The sequence below is a fragment of the Cynocephalus volans genome, chromosome 16, assembly GCF_027409185.1.
Source record: "Cynocephalus volans isolate mCynVol1 chromosome 16, mCynVol1.pri, whole genome shotgun sequence".
NCBI classification, from domain to species: domain Eukaryota; kingdom Metazoa; phylum Chordata; class Mammalia; order Dermoptera; family Cynocephalidae; genus Cynocephalus; species Cynocephalus volans.
The window spans coordinates 15,536,356-15,554,225 of NC_084475.1; the positions used below are offsets into that span (position 1 = coordinate 15,536,356).

At 56.0% G+C, this 17,870-nt stretch overlaps 1 protein-coding gene across 1 annotated transcript; it reads left to right on the forward strand.

The window, feature by feature from the left end:
* The first annotated feature begins 377 nt into the window (after positions 1-377).
* NHERF1 (NHERF family PDZ scaffold protein 1) lies at positions 378-17,656 on the forward strand. Its single transcript, XM_063080945.1, has 6 exons — positions 378-1,004; positions 11,731-11,892; positions 12,698-12,851; positions 15,270-15,310; positions 16,450-16,539; positions 16,778-17,656. The coding sequence occupies exons 1-6, from the start codon at positions 564-566 to the stop codon at positions 16,967-16,969; spliced, it is 1,080 nt and encodes a 359-aa protein (XP_062937015.1). The 5' UTR covers positions 378-563; the 3' UTR covers positions 16,970-17,656.
* The last annotated feature ends 214 nt before the right edge of the window (positions 17,657-17,870 follow it).

Sequence of the window (17,870 nt, forward strand, 5' to 3'; positions counted from 1 at the left end):
ATCCGAGATGTATCCCAGGTCCTTTACCCGAAGGCTGGCTCTTCTCGGTCCACGCCACAGGTAGGGGAAACCAGGACGGAGACTGCGGGCCCCTCCGCCCGGGACTGGGAGCGCGCCCCGAGCCCCGCCCCCCGGCCAACTCCGGCCACTTAGTGACAAACACTTCCACTTCCTGAGCCTTTCTTCGCCCGCCGCGGGGCGCCTCGCCGAGCGCAGGCCCCGCCCCCGAGCGTTCCCATTGGCCGGCGTCGTTCACCCGCTTCTGCCTCTGATCTCTGATTGGTCCGTGGTGGTCCACACCCTCGGTGCGGCCACGCCCCCGGGGTAAGAAGTCGGGGCGGGTTCTGGAGCGCTCAGACGCCGCGCGGGGCGGGGATTGGTCCGCGGTCGGTTTGGGCTCCCCGCAGTTCGCCGCGCCGCCGCCCGTCTCCGGGACACCTGCTCGCTCCGCCCGTCCGGCGGCGCGGGATTCCCTGCTGCGCTCTCCCCGCCTCCCGGTTCGCAGGGCCGGGCCGTCCTGTACCCGGACTCCGCGTCGCGCCTCTGAGACACCGCAGGGCGAGATGAGCGCGGACGTGGCGGCCGAGGCGCCCCTGCCCCGGCTCTGCTGCCTGGAGAAGGGTCCGAACGGCTACGGCTTCCACCTGCACGGGGAGAAGGGGAAGGCGGGCCAGTACATCCGGCTGGTGGAGCCCGGCTCGCCGGCCGAGAAGGCGGGGCTGCTGGCCGGGGACCGGTTGGTGGAGGTGAACGGCGAGAACGTGGAGAAGGAGACCCACCAGCAGGTGGTGAGCCGCATCCGCGCCGCGCTCAACGCCGTGCGCCTACTGGTGGTCGACCCCGAGGCGGACGAGCAGCTGCAGAAGCTCAGCGTCCAGGCCCGGGAGGAGCTGCTGCGCGCCCAGTTAGGACCGGGGCAGGCCGAGCCGCCGGCCGCCGCCGGGGCGCAGGGGGTTGGCGACCAAAATGAGCCACGCGAGGCCGAGAAGAGCCACCCCGAGCGGGTAAGTCGGCCCGGGCCGGGAGGGGGGATCCGGGAGACACCCAGGCGTTCGCTGTCGTCTGTCTGAAACTCGAGCCGCGAGGGGGAGACGGCTTCCGCCCGCCGACCGGGCGCCCTGGCAGTTCCTAGGCTGCCTTGGGGTTGCGTCCTCGCGACCCCATCCCCCTCCCAGGCCGGGCTGGAAGCCTGAGCGCTTTTGCCGCCTGCACCTCTTGACCTTTGGCCTTCGGGAGGGCGGCGCAGGGGAGCCCAGGCCCCTTTTCCTCGGTTCTGTGTCTGCTCCCTCTCCTTGGAAACCCTCAATCCCGCCCCGCAGCTGGGCAGGGAGGAGGGCCCCTCTGCCCCAGAGGTGCCAGCTTCTTCTGCGGCCCCTGTGGGTGATAACTGAAGCTGGGGAGAAAGTGAGCAAGGCCCCGACTTCGAAAAGCTGGGGCGGTAACAATCTTTCTGCGCGGAGCCCCGGCGCTGGGAGGCCCTCTCCGCACCTACCACCCTCCCCCACCCCCTCAGCCCGCTGGTGTGTGTATCATTAACTTCAGCCCCGCTGGACTTTCTCCTCCCGGAGTCCAGTGTGACTTCTAAGAGAGAGGAAGCCCCACCGTCTCAGGGCGATGCGGGGGTGGGGGGGCTCTGCCATCCAGGAGGATTTATGATTCTCAGGAATGTGAGGAGTAAACTCTAGCTTGTATCAGGGAGCCGGAGGGAGGACTTTGGAGAAGATGGCTGGGGGGGAAGAGGGGAGTGAGTGGTCCGGGTAGCACGGGGTGGGCAGCGGCCAGCAGGGCTCACCGTGGGCAGGTGGCCTGGCCCTGGCATTTCACTGCTCATTCCAGTGCCCGGACAGCAAGCAGGCTGTTTGTTTTTTGCCCATGTTTGGTGTTTCCCCAAACAGTCCCGGTTTGGGTCAGCTGCAGGAGGAGCAGCTGGCAAAATAGGAGTTGTGCTGAGCCTCCCGTCCCTAGAGAGTGAAGTGGGAGGCCTCAGGGTACAGACTGTGGAGAGCACGGCCTGGGCTTCCCAGGACCCCTTCAGCATGCACCAGCTCTCTTCCTGGTGGCAGCATACAGCAGTGGTGCCTGTGGGGCCAGGAGTATCCTCCCTGGACAGAGAAAAGGCGCACAGTCCAACATTAATGTAGAAGGTGGAGCCCGGGAGGACTAACTGGTTTGGTGGAAGTGAAGGAAGTGAGGTCACCAGGAGCCCTGTCCAGCCAGAGCTGTGTGCCGGGAATGCCAGGGCCGCCAGGCTCTTACTTCCTGCCACTGTCAATCTGGCGAGGGGTTGGGGAGGGGTCAGAGCATCCCTGGCAGGGGGTTGCCACCAGGAAGTTAGAACCCACGACCTCTGGTCCCAGGCAGAAATGCAGTTTGAACTTCGTGCTTGTGCTGAGTCCATCAATTTGCCTTTTTCTTTTTGGACTTTGGCACCAGCACGGGTAATCCCGCCCCGAGTTGCAGTTATGTTCGGCTCCTCCCTTTGCCCTTTTGTTTATGCTACAGGGTGCCAGAGGACCTGGGGGAGGCTAACGTGGAAGTTTGGCATAGCATACCCGCTCCCGCCAATGCCATGTGAAAAGTTGGCAGGCTTGGGCTTCCTGCTCTCTGGGCTGTCCTCTTGAGTGAGCACAGAATTGAATTCTCCCAGATGGTGGTGCGACACAGACACTTGTGAGTACTTCATTAGGCCAAGAGACAAGGAGAAGAACCACCTCCAGCAAATCCTGGGGACACCAGATAAGTCATAGTCCTCAGAGCCTTGGTTCTCCCATCTATAAAATGGGGGCATTGGGTGATGTGATGCCCGCCTTCTCTGGAATTTTAGTAATAATGAGAAATACTTGAGCCCCTACTGGATGCTGAATTGAGCTCCTTTATGTCCAGGTATTTGAATCCCAGCTCTGTGCAACCAACTCCTTCAACCTTATTCATAGCCAGTCAGCACTGTTAAGTCCCTCTAGTAGAAAATTCCCATGCTTTTTATGGTGAGCCTGCAGGTGACCCAGCTACTTATTGCAAAAAAATGTTGATAAACATTGTAAGAGCTGGGTTTTTTTCCCTAAAAGGCATCCCTTTCCTATATAAAGCATCAAATTGAGATTTGCGCATTAGTTTTAGCCTGAATTTATTTGCAAAGTGAGGGCTGTTGCGTTGTCTTCCCTAGTCCTCATAAGTGAAGACCATGTAAGTGGAGAGTGCCACACAGAGAGTGGTTGGCTGGGTGGCATCTCATTGGGTCAAGAATGATACAGGGTAGCAGGGAGGGGTGCCTGTAGCCGCGGCCGTCCACGCTGTTCAGTCTAGGCCTGAGGAGGTGGATGGAGGTGGCTTTCCCTACAACCACCCATGGGGAGGGAGGAGCAGCAACACCCACCCTGGCGCTCCCCTGCTTAAAACCCCTGTCCCCCCCGCCCCATTCACCCCCAGTCACAAGATGAGGCCTAACCCCTTGAGCCTGGGTCCCCATGATGGCTGGGCAGGCCTGAACCAGCCGGGCTGTGCTGGCTGGGCTGCCTTAAACCAGGTTACTTCACCTCTCTATGCCTCCCTTTCCTCTTGTGTAAGCTGGGGGTGATGGCAGCCACCCCACGGGGTTGTCGAGATTACACAGGGTGTATGCAAAGCAGGTGGCTCAATGCCTGGCACTAAGTAAGTGCTCAATAAACACCGTTGTTGTGCTTCATAAATATTTCACAGTGGTTCTTGCACACCCACCAATGAGCAGCTAGCACTGGATCTGCCTCTCGAGTGGGGCCAAGCCTGGTACTCAGTAAGTACCCAATCAGTGGGCACTGTTGTTTAATAATTATTATGTTGTTCCTCAGCCCTTCACCATCTGGCAGCCTGCTCTCACCACTGCCCCCTGACCCCTAAACCACACCGAGGGTCCGAATTCTTTTGGTCTCTGAGCCTACACACCCTGATGTTCCTCCAGCTGGGAATCCTGGGCCCTTCTTCGCTGGGCACACTTGCCACGGCTAACCTCCTGTGGAGCCATTCCTTGATCCCTTAGGCAGTTAGCACCTCCTTTCCTGCTGTTCTTTGTCCTTACATCTTTTATCTCTCAGAACATGAACGATTTTAATTACCTGTCTGTGACCTCCTCCTCCACTGCATGGTAAGCACCAAAGGCAACAGCTATGGCTAATTTGTGTTTATATCCCCAGAGCTGTGCTTGGCACCCGGTAGGGATGTACTCAATATGGTTTTTTTTTTTTTTTTTTTTTTTGAATTAATTAATACAGAACAGCTGTGAGGGACCTTTGTCTTCACTCATCCTATTGCAGCACACCTGGGCTTGTTTGTGCTTCCAGCACACCCAGAGATTGGAATTCCAGATGGAACCTACCTACTCCTCTTTCTTGCCTGCTAGCAGCTTCCATTTTAAGACTAGAAAACCAGAAGTCTGGGCTGTGGGGTCAGCCAGATCAGTGCTTGAATCCCAGCTTTGCCACTTGCTGGCTCTGGGACCCTAGGAGTTCATCGTTCCCTGCCTGCCTCAGCTTCCACTTCTGTGAATGGGGATACCGGGACCCACATGCAGGTTGTTGGGAAAATCCGGTGAGTTGATAGGTGTGTGTATGAAAGTGCCCAGCTTGGGATGGTGTATTAGTCTGTTTCTGTTGCTTATAACAAAATACATGGAACTGGGTAATTTATAAGAAAAATAAAATTTATTGCTTACAGTTTCTGAGGCTGGGAAGTCCAAGGTCTTTCTGGTGGTGGCAACAGTGACCCAGGGGGTCTAACATGGTGGAAGCAGAAAGACAATCTTCTCTCTTCTTTTAAAGCTCTCAGAGCCGCGCCCCTGACCACCGTTTTTAATCCATTCACTACAGTATGGTCCTACAGTCTAATAGCCTCTTTAAGGCTCCACCGTTCAATTACCATAATAAGATTTCCCCACCCTCTTAACAGTCATAGTGGGGGCCAAGTTTCCGATACATTAAAAGCTGAGAGACACAATTCAAACTTAAAGGAGTTTGGGGGGGACATAATTCAATCTAATACAGGTGGGTTCCTGCCAGCCCTGACCTTGATCCCAGAGGCAGGGACAGTACAGGCACCCCAGGTAGGCAGGTGGGAGGATGGGCTCAATTAACTTGCAGGCTACCACCCTCTTTCCCAGGGCAGGCAGGCCATAAGATGGAGCTTTGGTAGGACAGAACAGGGCTTGAGCTGCTGGATGTTCAGAATTGAAATGGATAGGGGAGGTGACAGTTTGTGTATTGGTTCTTGCTCTTAAGTCATATACTGGGATATCTTTATCCACTGGCGAAACAGTGTAGCCCCTGGTTCTTACCTTCAGGTGCCTGTTAGTTAATTCTGGAGATGATTCTCTTAAAGGTAGAAAGGGGCTTCAAGGAACCCCATGTAGATGAAGGCCCTTCTCCCCTTCCCCAGACTTTCTATCCCAGGGGTCCCTGGGAAAGTAGGGATGTACTTAGGAATTAAGGGAAAAAGGAAAACTCAAGCCAAGGTCTTGTCAGCACTGCAGGCCCCTTTACAGAGAGAAACCAGAGCTCTGGACCCCAGTAACAGGTGTTCCTCTGCCTCTGCTGCTCTCAGTCAGGTGGCCCTGGGAAGGAAACTCAGATTTGTAGTGTGCCTACTAGTTGCCCATCCTGTGTCATAAAGATATAGACAGGCATTTCATTGATTTCCTCCACAGTAGTCCTGCAGATTAGGTGTTTTCTGCATTTTGTAAGTTGATAGTAAGTGTTCAATGCAGGATAGCTATTATTTGTGTCTGGCACAATTTGTGTCTAAGTACCAAACATGTCTATGTCATGTAATCCGTATGACTGCCGTGTGAGGCAGGTACTGGTTTCTTCTCTACCGGTGGAGACTGAGGCTCCATCAGTTAAATTGGCCAGCCCCAGGACTCTCAGCCAGTGAGCCCTGGCCATAGAGCAGGGACCCAGCTCTCTGACTGTAGTGTCTGCACATTCTTACAGCCCCACAGTTGGGTTGTGCTTGAGGGCCTGACTTCAGCTGAGTAAGCATCTCTGCCCATCATATTCTGGGCCACACCAGGGCCATCACAGTCATGTAAATTCAGGCTGCTTTAACCAGCTTCCTGCAAGGGTCCAGGGCTTCCAGGAGCTCCTGTGCCCAGCAGGGTACCCTTCCAGTACCTCAGCCCCCATGAGGCAGGATCCTGTTCCCACCCCTTCTCAATTGATGGGTTGGGCTGTGCTGTGAGTCTGGTAACCAGGTCTCTAACCCCACTCTCACTCCCCACACACCCCATCCTGCTGGCTCTGGGGCTCTCTTCAGTAGTACAAAGAGCCCCCCGGAGTCTGGCCTTGACTGTTGACTAAAGCCTTTCTTCCCCTCGGGGTAGGACAACTGCCATTAATTTCTCTTATTTCTTTTTACTTTTTAATGTGGCCACTAGAAAATTCTCAATTTCACACATGGTTGGCATTATATTTCTGTTGGACAGTGCTGCTCTAGATCTGCATCAAATCCCATCTTCTCCACCTGTCAGCTGTATGTAGGTGAGCAATTGGCTTCACCCTTTTGAACCTGGGTTTCCTTATCTGTGAAATGCAGGCAACGATACCTTATTTGCAGGGTTATAATTGGATTTTAACAAGAAAACGTGAGTGCACATAAAGCCCTTAGCACAGTGCCTGGCTTGGTAAGTGGTCAGGAAACAGTAGCTGCTATTTGTTACTTTAGTGGCAAGCCCCAATTTCACAAGTTCCTGGAAGGTCCTTACATAGCTTCTTGGGACAGCCCATAGAGTTAAATCCAGAGACTTCTGGGAGGAGGGTGAGGGATGAGGAGGAATGCTGGTGGAGTGCCGACCCTGGATGGAGGCCAGCCAGGCAGCAGCCCAGGTACCAGCCTGCTCCATCCCAGGCTTGCCCAACCCTGAGGGACCTGAGCCAAACTCTGCCCCACTCTGGGTCTCTCTGGCTGGCACTGAGAGGAGAGACTACTAGCCAAAGGGAGAACCTGGCCCAGGGCCTCCCAGTCCTGGGGGTGTCAGAGGAGAAGCCCCCGCTTTAGTTTATGTCTCCCTCCTGGTTCCCACTCTGCTGGGCTCCTGGAAAGGAACTTCCTGCTGAGAAATAGGTAGTACAAGATCAAAGGCTAGGAGTAGCATCCTTTTTTGCAATGGAGGTATCCAACATTCCTCAGCTTGCACAGTCCTGGGGGATGCAGGGGGAGGGTGTCCTGTAGGGTAAAATGAGATGACATCGGGGCCATGGGGTACACGGGGTCAGTGGCAGCCAAGCCTAGGGTGAGATAGGATCCTTGGCCCAGTACTCTGAGCCTGGTCACTTCCCAGCCTGCCCAAAGGACAGTGCCCCCATGCTGCCCCATCATACGACACCCCCACGCAAGGCCAGCTCTCTCTATCCTGGCTTCTTTGAGGAGCCAGCACCAGGTGCAAGCCTGTATCCCCAGAATCCATGGAACAAACTGACTTACCTCAAAGAGCAGCCATGGCCAACATAGTCCCTACCCCAGCATATCCCGAACATAGTCCCTACCCCAGCCCCACCAGAACTGTCAGAGTCCTTCTCCCTGCCCCCATCCCTTCCATCCCGTTGTGAGGGATGACTGCCCCGTATTGGGCAGCAGAACATTGTTCTTATTTGCATAAACAAGAGCCCTGGGCTGGGGCTGAGCTGGGCTGGTGGAGGAAGGACAGTCTTGGGAGGTGGGAACCACCTCTGTTGTTCTCCCAGCCACCCTGGTGGTCTTCCTGCTCCTTCAGCCCATCTCCGTTGGGGCACAGAACGGGCTGGCCTGCAGGAAGGTGGGGAAGCAGCCTGGCTATTCCTATAGGGCCCATCACCATGGCATCAGCCAGAGAGGGGCTGGGCTCAATGGGGCGTTGTTCCCCAGCAGCCCTCCCCCAAGGAGGAACAGGGAGCGGCCCTGGGCCTGCTCTCCAGAGACGGTCACCAGGATTAGGGTATCAACTTTCTCCAGCTTTCCAGGTGGCTGCTGGTGGTGCCTATTGAATTCCGTGCCCGCCATCCGCTCCCTGGGCTATGTGTGGGTGGAAGTGATGGGGTGGCCACTTGGGGTGGGGCTGGGCTCCTTGGGGGAGAGGACCATGAAGTGTGGCCTGGGAACCTGAGGGTGGGAGAGGGGTCTGGAGACAGCTCTCCTGGCAGAGTTTTTTCTGGAAAGCCATCATCGTTGTCTGAAAGTTGAGTCTCAGGCCCATCCAGCCCCGAGCCTCCCCAGCGCAGCTGCACTGCCGATCAGCTGCCACTGCCTCATGTTCCCTCCTCTCGCATATGGTCTCTGCCAGTCTCCTCTCTGAGCAGATCCTGATTTTTAGTTACAGGCTGTTGTCACTGGGAGTCCCACCTTGCCCTTCAGAATTTATTGGGAGGTGCCGAACAAACTTTAGGGCTATGTTTCCCTTGAACCCCACCTCTACTCTGGACCCCTCTGGAGCTGGCATCATGGCATGAGGCCCCTCCTGAGTTCCTGAGGGCCATACGCCCAGCCCAAGATGTTCTGGACTTCGCCCCCATTTACCCACTTTCCCCAGAGGCAGAACCCAAGCCCTGCTGCAGCTGGAGCAGGTTTGAGGGCCCAACAGCAATGGTGGCTGAGCTCTAGCCATGTGCCTCACCCTTCCCCATCTATTCTCAGTGCTTGGCCTGGTGACCACAGGCCAGGCCCCACAGATCCCCACGGGGGCTACCACCAGGAGAATCCTCCTGCTGGCACAAGCCTCTACCTCGCTGGGATGGGCCTGCTTGATGGGCTGACTCAGCAGCTGGCAGTGACACCTCCTGGAGACAGCTGAGTGGCTCCTACTGGGGAAAGGGTGAAGAGAAGCAAGAGTCTCCCTGCAAGAGTGGAAGTTCCCTCCCCTCCCCATGTGAAAGGAAGGAGCTAGCCAGATAGATAGAGCTCTGTAGACATCCGAATGCTGTGGGGAGGGGCTTCCCGTCCTCCAGTCCAGCCAGGGCCCTGAAGCCAAAAAAAGTCAACCAGAGAGTAATAGAGTGGTCCCGGTGCAGGGGGAAGGGGGCCTGAACCCCTCAGGCTGGACCCCCCATTTCCTCCTGATCCTCAGGGCTTGGTTTTGGCAGAGGCAAGCAAGGCTCCCTGAGCTTTGATGACATAGTCACTAGGCAAGAGGTACTGGGGTGAAACTTGCTGAGGATTCATAAGGGAAGGCCACAGCACAGAGACCTGGGCCAGAAGTGGGCATCTGGAGGGCAGCCAGCACAGCCACACCAAACTGTATCCCTCTGCTCTGGCTGCAGGAGGCCCTAAGGAGCCGGAAGGAAGGCTGTGGTTTCATCAGCACCCGGCTGCCTCCCAGGAGATGAGCCGCATGCCCGCCTTTCACTGCCAGACTCCTGCTCGGCTTCTGGCTGGACTTGATCCTTAAGGACCAGCTCACAGTGTGGTGGAAGGAGCAAGGGTTCCAAGTCAGAGACCTGGGTTAGAGCTCTCTGGCTGTGTGATTTCAGGCAGTGAGCCTAACATCTCTGAGCCTCAGTTTCCCCATCTCAAAAATAGAGCTGATGAGCCCCAGCCAGGTTGCTATGGGAAGGTTCTTTGGAGTGAAAGGACCATGCAGGGTGGTGGAGAGGTGCAGAGCATTAGAGCTGCCCCCCTGTCTGCCCTCCCCACCTTCTCAGGGTGCAGGGCCAGGTGTGGAGCTCAGTCTAGCTGAGGCAGAAAGCTGAGCCTGTCCTGGTGGTGGCAACTGGTCAGACCTGTTCCTGCTCACTCACGTATGTGGCCCTGGGGGAGGGCCCGGTGGGGGAGTTTTGTGGAGGGATTAGCTCCTGGGGAGAAGAGCCTCACTCCCGGAACTGAATCCTGGAGGGCTGCCGGGGCAGCAGGGCTGTGGGAGGGTGGGCGGTGGGAAGACACCAGTGGGGTGAGTTAGGAACAGGCCCTGCGGTGAGGAATGGGATGGTGTGACGAGAACCTAGGAGAAGAGGATGCTTCGCTTGCCCTGGCTTCTGGCTTCCCAAGCAGCCCCAGGGGAGAGGGTCCCTCTGTGTGCCTCCCACTTTTTTACTGCTCACTTAATTATCTTTGTTGTTGTTGGGGGTGAGGAGCCCCTACCCTTGACCCTGGTGAAGGAGAAGGAGAGAATAGCTCAGGGGCCTCTAGCCCAGATTTGGGTAGGCTGCAGCTAGGGCAAGGCCCAACTGTGACCCCTCCTTGCCATCTTGGCCTCCCCACACCCCCCACCAACATCTTCAAACATAGGCAAGAAAGACCTGCCCAAGCATTTCAAGGAAGATAAAGTCACCCTCCAGCCACCCCCCACGGAGCAAAGGGTGGGGACTGAGTCTCCGTAGATGGCAGCTGCCTCCCGCTGGCAAGTTGGGGCAGGAGGCCCTTAAGCCCTCTTCCTCACTCCTTCCCACCCCTCCCTCACCTTCTCCACTCCCAGTTGGGGATCTGGGTTACAGAGCAACCTGGCACCCCACCCTCCCCGCAAGAATCTCACTTCTCAGCTCAATATAATTGTTTATTAGTATTAGCAGTAATAGTGGAGTCTAGGTACATGCAGGGATTTTATAGTTATGAAGTACCTCCACTTGTGTTAATTATCTCACAGGCCTCACAGAAACGCTAGGAGGCAGGTGGCAGTAAGAATGGATATAAATAAGGAACCTGAGGCTCTGAGAAGGAAATGACTTGCCCCAGGTCACACAGCTAGTAAGCGGGGCAGCTGGAACCCGGCTCGGGGCTTGACTGTCCACTGCTCATTACCTGATGTGCTCGGTGATAACCCAGGACTGGCAGGCTGGACAGCAGCCAGGGCCCTGCCCCAGGCCTGCGGGGAGAGGGAGGTGGACCCTTGTATTCCCTCCATCATGCTGTGTGCCTTAGGGCTGCAGCTTCTAACCTGAGCTGCTTGAGTTGGACCAAGGATGTTGAAAACCATTTTCAGCTGAGGGTTGAGTGCTCAAAAGAAATCTGCATGTGCCACTTCAGTGGGCCACACTCTTCTGGCCACATCCACCATGTGCCCTGCTGCTCACAGCCCCCTCCCCATTCAGGCTCCTTGGGGATCAACAGACTCTCTGGGGTTCTGTTGCCACCTGTACCCTTGGCTGGACCTGGAGCTCCTGAGGATGGCCCTGTCCTGTCCAGAACCCCTTGCTGTGCCACCCACCAGATTTCTAGTTATCTAGCTCCTTCCAGCTCTCTTTCGGCTAGGCCATTTGGCTTGGTGGGGAGCCCAGGTGGGTGAGAAAGGGTTTACTGTAAACACACTGACCAGCTTTCAGTAAACACCAGCCCCTGCCTCCCCTGCTGCAGATAACAAAGGGGCTGGGGTCCCCAGTCACATGGCTCAGGTACCCAGCCAGGCTGACGGGTGTCACACGCCCTCCAGGAGGGCCAGACCAAGCTATTGATGGAGGGATAAAGTATCGATCAAATTAACATATGGTTAACCTTAGAACATCAAGAGGACGGGACTTAAGAGCTAACCTTGTCCTACCCCTCACTTTCTAGAATAGGAAGCCAAGGCTCAGACAGGGGCATTGTCCTGCCCAGGGTCACCTAGGCAGTTTGCTGCAATGCCAGGTGTCCACACAGGTCTTCTGAGTTCTGGGCCAGAATTCTCATGCATTGCTGTGTAGGAGCTAAGCAAATTTGCATTATTCCAAACCTTCCCTGGTGGGGGAGGCAGGGTCAGGCAGAGGGCAGGGGAGGCCAGACCTGGGACCTTGTGGAATGGTCGTGGACCTTCCTTTATCCCCACAGCGTGAGCTTCGGCCTCGACTCTGTGCCATGAAGAAGGGTGCCAATGGCTATGGCTTTAACCTGCACAGCGACAAGTCCAAGCCAGGCCAGTTCATCCGGGCAGTGGACCCAGACTCGCCGGCTGAGGCTTCGGGGCTGCAGGCCCAGGACCGCATTGTGGAGGTGATGCTGCTTGCCGCCTTCCCCAAACTCTTTCCATGCTTTTCCTTCCCAGCTCACTCCCCGCAAATCAGCAGCTTCTCAGGCAGCTGTCACACTTTCTAACCCAGAGATGCCGGATGGCTAGGAGGGAGGAAGGAGGAGCGGGGAGTGGCAGGTGGACAGATGGACAGACCGACTGACCCCTTTCCTACCCCAGTCTCTCCTTCACTGAGCAGACACATTCAGCAGCCTGTCATTCACCCTCCATCTGGGTGGATGCCTGGGGCCACCCGAGCTTTGCTGCTGCCTGAGGACCCCATGTGGGGGTAGAGGGGTGATAAACCCCTTCTCCTGAGTTAGGCTTTTAGACCTTCATTCTGTGCTCTCGTGCTGTGCCCCTGGAGAGGAAATATAAACCAAATACTTGGGCAGGTCCCAGAATCACAGAGTCCTAGAACCTTAGAGCTGGAGATCAGCTCTCCCAAGACTTCTCATTTTACACATGAAAAAACCAAGGCCCAGAGAGGGAAGTCAGATGGCAAGTACATAGAAGGGCCAGGGCCCAACCCAGGCCTCCCAGATCTCTCCCATCCATCTCACAGCTGTGTTTGTTTAGTCTCCTCTGGATATTTTCTTTGGCTTTTCCCATGTGTCCTGCCTCTCCAGCTGACTTTCAAGTGGGTAGGAGGACCCCTGGCCTAGTTCAGGACTCTACAGACAAGGAGGGCTCAGTATCCCCAGATTTCCAGCTGGCCAAGAACAGACTTGGACCTCCCTCCTCTGCCTGCCCTTCCCAGAACTGAGACCTGTGTACCCCGCCCCACAGGTGAACGGGGTCTGCATGGAGGGCAAGCAGCATGGGGACGTGGTGTCCGCCATCAGGGCTGGTGGGGATGAGACCAAGCTGCTGGTGGTAGACAAGGAAACCGACGAGTTCTTCAAGAAGTGTAAAGTGATCCCGTCTCATGAGCACCTGAATGGTGAGCTGGGTGGACAGCTGATTGCCCTGGAGCTGGAAGTCCCCAGGTCAAGGATGTTGGCCAGTGCTCAGGATGTTGCTGTATCACAGATGATGGGGGGAGGGGGGCAGTTTCCTGGCTGGGACACTCCCTCCCTCTTCAGGAGAGGCCCAGAGGTGTGGGTGAGGGGAGAGGAAGCAAGGATTGGCAGTGGGTTTCTGGGGATGGCATGTGAAAGGGGTAACCTGGCATGAGGGATGGTGAGAGAGGTGGGACAGAGCTGATTCCAGACAGAAGCTACAGCACCCAACGGAGGCCTGAGCCCCCAACCCCTCCACCATCAGCAAGTTCTTAGGTCAGTGCTGATGGCAAGGAAAGGGTTAACTCTGGGGAAACCTCCAGCCTTTGCATGGTCAGATCAGAGTGCAATGACAGGGGCCCAGTTCCTCCTCCCTCCCTTCTCTTAGGTTGTCTTGGAAACTCGGGCTTGCTGGCTCTAGAGAGCAGTGGGTCCCCCTTCAGTCCCTGGGCCCCTGCTCTCCCCACCCCCCACCTTCACCCTGCCAAGCCTGGCACCTCCCCCTGCCCAAGCCAAATGGGGTATGGTTGCTACATCAGGGCAGGGAGGGGTTAAGCAGCGCCCTGCTTCCTGGCCTGGACTTTCTCCCTGGGAGGATGACACCTGGGGGTGCTCAGTGGGTCATGCTGAGGGTGTAACCTCCTTGGACTTTGCAGTGGGTGGGGCCTCCCCTAGGTGTCAGGGTCATATTGTAGGAGGGGGTCCACATGACTCAGATCCCCAGCTGGAGGGGCCTGTCAGGGAGGCCCTGTCCCTGTCTGGCCCAATCCAGAGTCCTGGGGGCTCCTAGAAGGGGATGGCTCCTAGAAGTCTCCAAGAGACTCAGCATGGGAGGTGGGGCACCATCTCACCCTTGTCTCTCAAGTTCATGGAAACTAGATAACTCAGAAAATCCTCTTCCTCAGTGTGGGGGAGACAGAGGCCCAGAGAAGCCCCAGCCTTGTTCTTGGGGACCTAGCAGGGGAAGACACAGATGAAATCTGGATTCTACTCAGCTCCTCAGATACCTCCCCCTGCCTCCTCCAGCATCCTCCCCCACCCCTCCACCCAATAATCAGCCCTCTCACATTCCTACTCTTGTGCCTCTGGCTGGGGGGCAGGGCCCTGAGTACGTGGGGATTGTGCCTCTAGCCAGAGGACCTGCAGTGGGAGAGGCCTGGGGGCAGTCTTCTCCCAGGTCCCTCCTGAGTCTCCAGGATAGCACCCTCTCCCCACCTCTGTCCCCCTCTCAGAGGCTGACAGGGCTTTACCTCAACCACTCTGAAACAGCTTGGAGCTAATGGGGAAGGGGCTGGCTTGGGAGGAGAGGGGAAGTGAGTGTCCCTATGTCCCAGCAGTCCCCTGCCTGGCTGTAGGAAGGTGGTGGGTGTCAAAAGGGAGGGAAAGGAGAGAGTTAGGTATGGCCGGCTGTGCCCTGGACCAAGAACAAGATAAAAGAAATGTGAATTTTAAGCTGAGTTCAGAAGAAACCCACCCAGGTTGACCAGTCCCCACAGGTGAACAGCCTTCCCATGAAGCCCTGTGGGTCCTGTACCCTGAGGGAGCTCAGTGAGGATGACATCTCCTGTCACCAACTGGTTGGGGGAGGGGACACCCAGGACATCCTTAAGCCTTCTTGTCCCCCTCACTTTCAGATTGACAGGTAGGAGGAGTTGGGATTATTTTCTTTTTCAGCTGAGGCAGGTACTAACCATAATCTGGGTATGGCTCCAGTTCTGGCGTCATATCACAATCACCTGTGAAACACTGGAAAAATGTTGATTCCTAGGCCTACCCCAGACCCACTGAATCAGAATCTCTAGTGCCAAAGCCCAGGAATCTACTTTTTTAAAGCCAGTCAAATTTAGCAGTGGGGGGTTGTATATGAACTTTAGTGACACTCATGTTAATAAATTCTGATAACCCACTACCACCAGACAAGCCCAGGGATCTGTATTTTTCACAAGCTTCCTAAGTAGGAGTTCCCAGGTAGGAATTAGGCAGCCAGCCTGGAATTTCAACCTCATCCAGGACAATGCGTTGTTCAAACAGCTTATGACCATTAGTGGTTCATGAGATAAATTTAGTAAGTAGAGACCAGCACGTTTTTTTAAGTGAAATTAAATAAAAAACATCAAAGAGCACTGCACTGTAGTAAGAGTCCAGGTATTGTTCTGCAAAACTTTTGCTATACACACAGTGTTTGTGTGAGCTGGGTCATGGAAATGGCAAATGTACTTAGAATGGGTTGCAGTCAGAAAAGTTTTAAACACTGACCTAGGGAGTGAGATCTAACTATTCGTCCAAACCCAACAGCTCTCTGCTCCTCTCCATCTCCTCACCAAAGCCTCTGGACTCACCTCTGCTTGTCCTTCACCTAGGTCCCTTGCCTGAGCCTTTCACCAATGGGGAGATACAGAAGGTAAGGGCAGACCCCCAGCTCCTCTGGCTGTCAACCCTGGCGGTGCAGGAGATGGGTCAGAGGGTGGCATGACTGGGAGGACAGCCATCTAGCTCAGGCTGAAATCTCAGGGGCCCCAGTTCCAGCTCCTTCTTGAACTCCAAGCTATAGAGCTGCCAGTGTACCCCTCAGCCAGGGCTGTCAGGAGCGAGAGGCCTGGCTGGGCCCCTCTGCGGCCTGCCATCTTGGGTGACAAGCCCCCGCCTCCAACTCCCCACCGTACAGAAGAGGCCATTCTTCCCCCCAAGAACAGAGCTTCAGTGTCTGGCCGTGCACTGCTGGGCCCCTGCTACTTCCAGTCTGGGTTGGAAGAACAAAGCCCCTCCTCTCCTCCTCCCAGGGCAACAGCAAAGGGAGTGAGGCTGGGGAAGAGATGGCAGGGCTGGGTGCCAACTGAAGCCATGGAGGAACCCAGGAAGGGGCGAAGCGCCAAACCGGCGCCCCAGCCAAAGGGTCCGCTCTGGGCCAGACTAAATCAGTCAGGCCACGGAATGGGGGCTCTCTGTAGGGTCTGCTTAAGGTTTCCCTTCCCCAGGGAGCCCCAGCAGCAGAGCGGGTCCCCGGACCCGGACCTGAGCCTTCTGTCACCCCATCTGTGGGTCTAGAAGTCCCCGTTCACCTTATTCCTTCCAGGCCCTGCTTGACTGCTTTGGCATTAAGGTTCAAGATTCCCAGGGTCAAGTCCAGGCAAACAGTCTGGTGGGCCACAGGAGGTTCAAGGAGCACCACACATGCTCCCCATGCCAAGCAAAGAAGCCCCTCCTTGGTCACTAGCCCAAAAAGCGAGTCAGTGCCTGAAGGCCACACTGGGAAGACCCAGGAGTGGGAGCAATTCAGCTAACTCCAAGATGATCTGCGTCCCTCCCACCCCTCCTGCCTGGGTAGTGGAACCAGGCTTCCCTCTGATCCTTTCAGGAATGTTAAAATGTAAATCCGCTGAGGAGCCCTGGCAGCTCAGGCAGTGGGAATTGGGGGTGGGTGGCCAGGGCTCCAGCTGCACTTCTCAGACTGAGGTCTCCGCCGTCTTCCTGGGAGCTCCCTCCCTCATCAGGACCTCCTCACCCGTCCCCCAGCAACCACACCTCTGCTCTTTGTGCCAGGAGAACAGTGGTGAAGCCCTGTCTGAGGCAGCCTCGGAGAGCCCCAGGCCAGCCCTTGCGAGATCCACCTCCAGTGATAGCAGTGAGGAGGTAGGTGGGCCAGGCCGGCCGGGCAGGGGGCGGCGACTGGGTTACAGGAAGCCAATTCCCAGGCCCCGCTTGTTCCTGGCACACCAGCCTGCCTTTGAGGTCACATGCTGAGCCGCATTCTGTTCTTGTGACCGGCTTCCCTGGGCACAGCCCCAAAGGAGCCACCTCACTGAGGCTGATGATCAGGGAGCCTCACCAGGGACTAACTCCTGCCTTTGTCTCCCCCTCCTCTTTACAGCTGAATTCCCAAGACAGCCCCAATAGACAGGACTCTACAGCGCCGCCGTCGTCTACCTCCTCCTCCGACCCTATCCTGGATTTCAACATTTCCCTGGCTGTGGCCAAAGAGAGGGCCCACCAGAAGCGCGGCAGCAAGCGGGCCCCGCAGATGGACTGGAGCAAGAAAAACGAACTCTTCAGCAACCTCTAAGCACTCCAGCCACCCAGGGGGCTGCAAGGGCCAAGACAGCCTCCCACCCAACCTCTCTCCCTTTCCCTCCTCCCCAGTTACCCCTGAATCGATGTACAAATCAGCACCAGCATCTCCCTTCTTGACAAATTTGATTTTTCTAGAGAACTGTTCTTCCCTTACCTTAGGGAAGGTGAATGTTCTTCTGTCTTGCCCCAATCAGAAAGCAGACTTTGTCCCCCTTCTCGTCACTGAGTGCTTCATCCTCCCAGGTGTCCCCTTACCACCCTGCGTGGGACATCATGGAATCTGCATCAAGCAAGGATCACAGGGTCAGGCGAGAGGTCGCCTTCCCCGACAACACCTCATGTGATGATTGGGTCCAGAGCTGACCAAGGGACTCATTGCAGCAACCACAGCTTGCGGTGGACATGGGCATGTCATTCTGAGAGCAGTGGCTTAAGCATCTTATTTTTGTTCCTTTTTTTTTTAGAGTGCAGTATGGCAGAGTTTAGAGGGATTTTTGTTTCCTTGATTAACATGATTTTCCTGGTTGTTGCATTCCAGGGCATAGCAACAGCCTCAGCCTTAAGCTTTTGTTTCTGCTCCCACCCTCAGAGGCCTGGGCAGCTCGGGGAGGGTTTGTCTATCCCTGCCCACCCTAAGCCAGGCACCGCTATTCTAAGGAAACTCCTTCAGAAATTCAACCAGTTCCTCCAAACTTCAGCCTCTGTGTTTTCTTTGAAGAGCTTTGTTCTCTGGCCTTGGATCCCTTTTAGAGTAACCTTTGGCTCGGAGGGGAGGGTATGGCTGGAAGGAGGACCATGTAGGGCTCCCTGTGACCCTAAGCCTGGACTCTGCAGCTGCACACAGTCCTGTGGGGGGAGCAGGACCCACCCAGCTTCCTGTGCTTCGCTTGGTG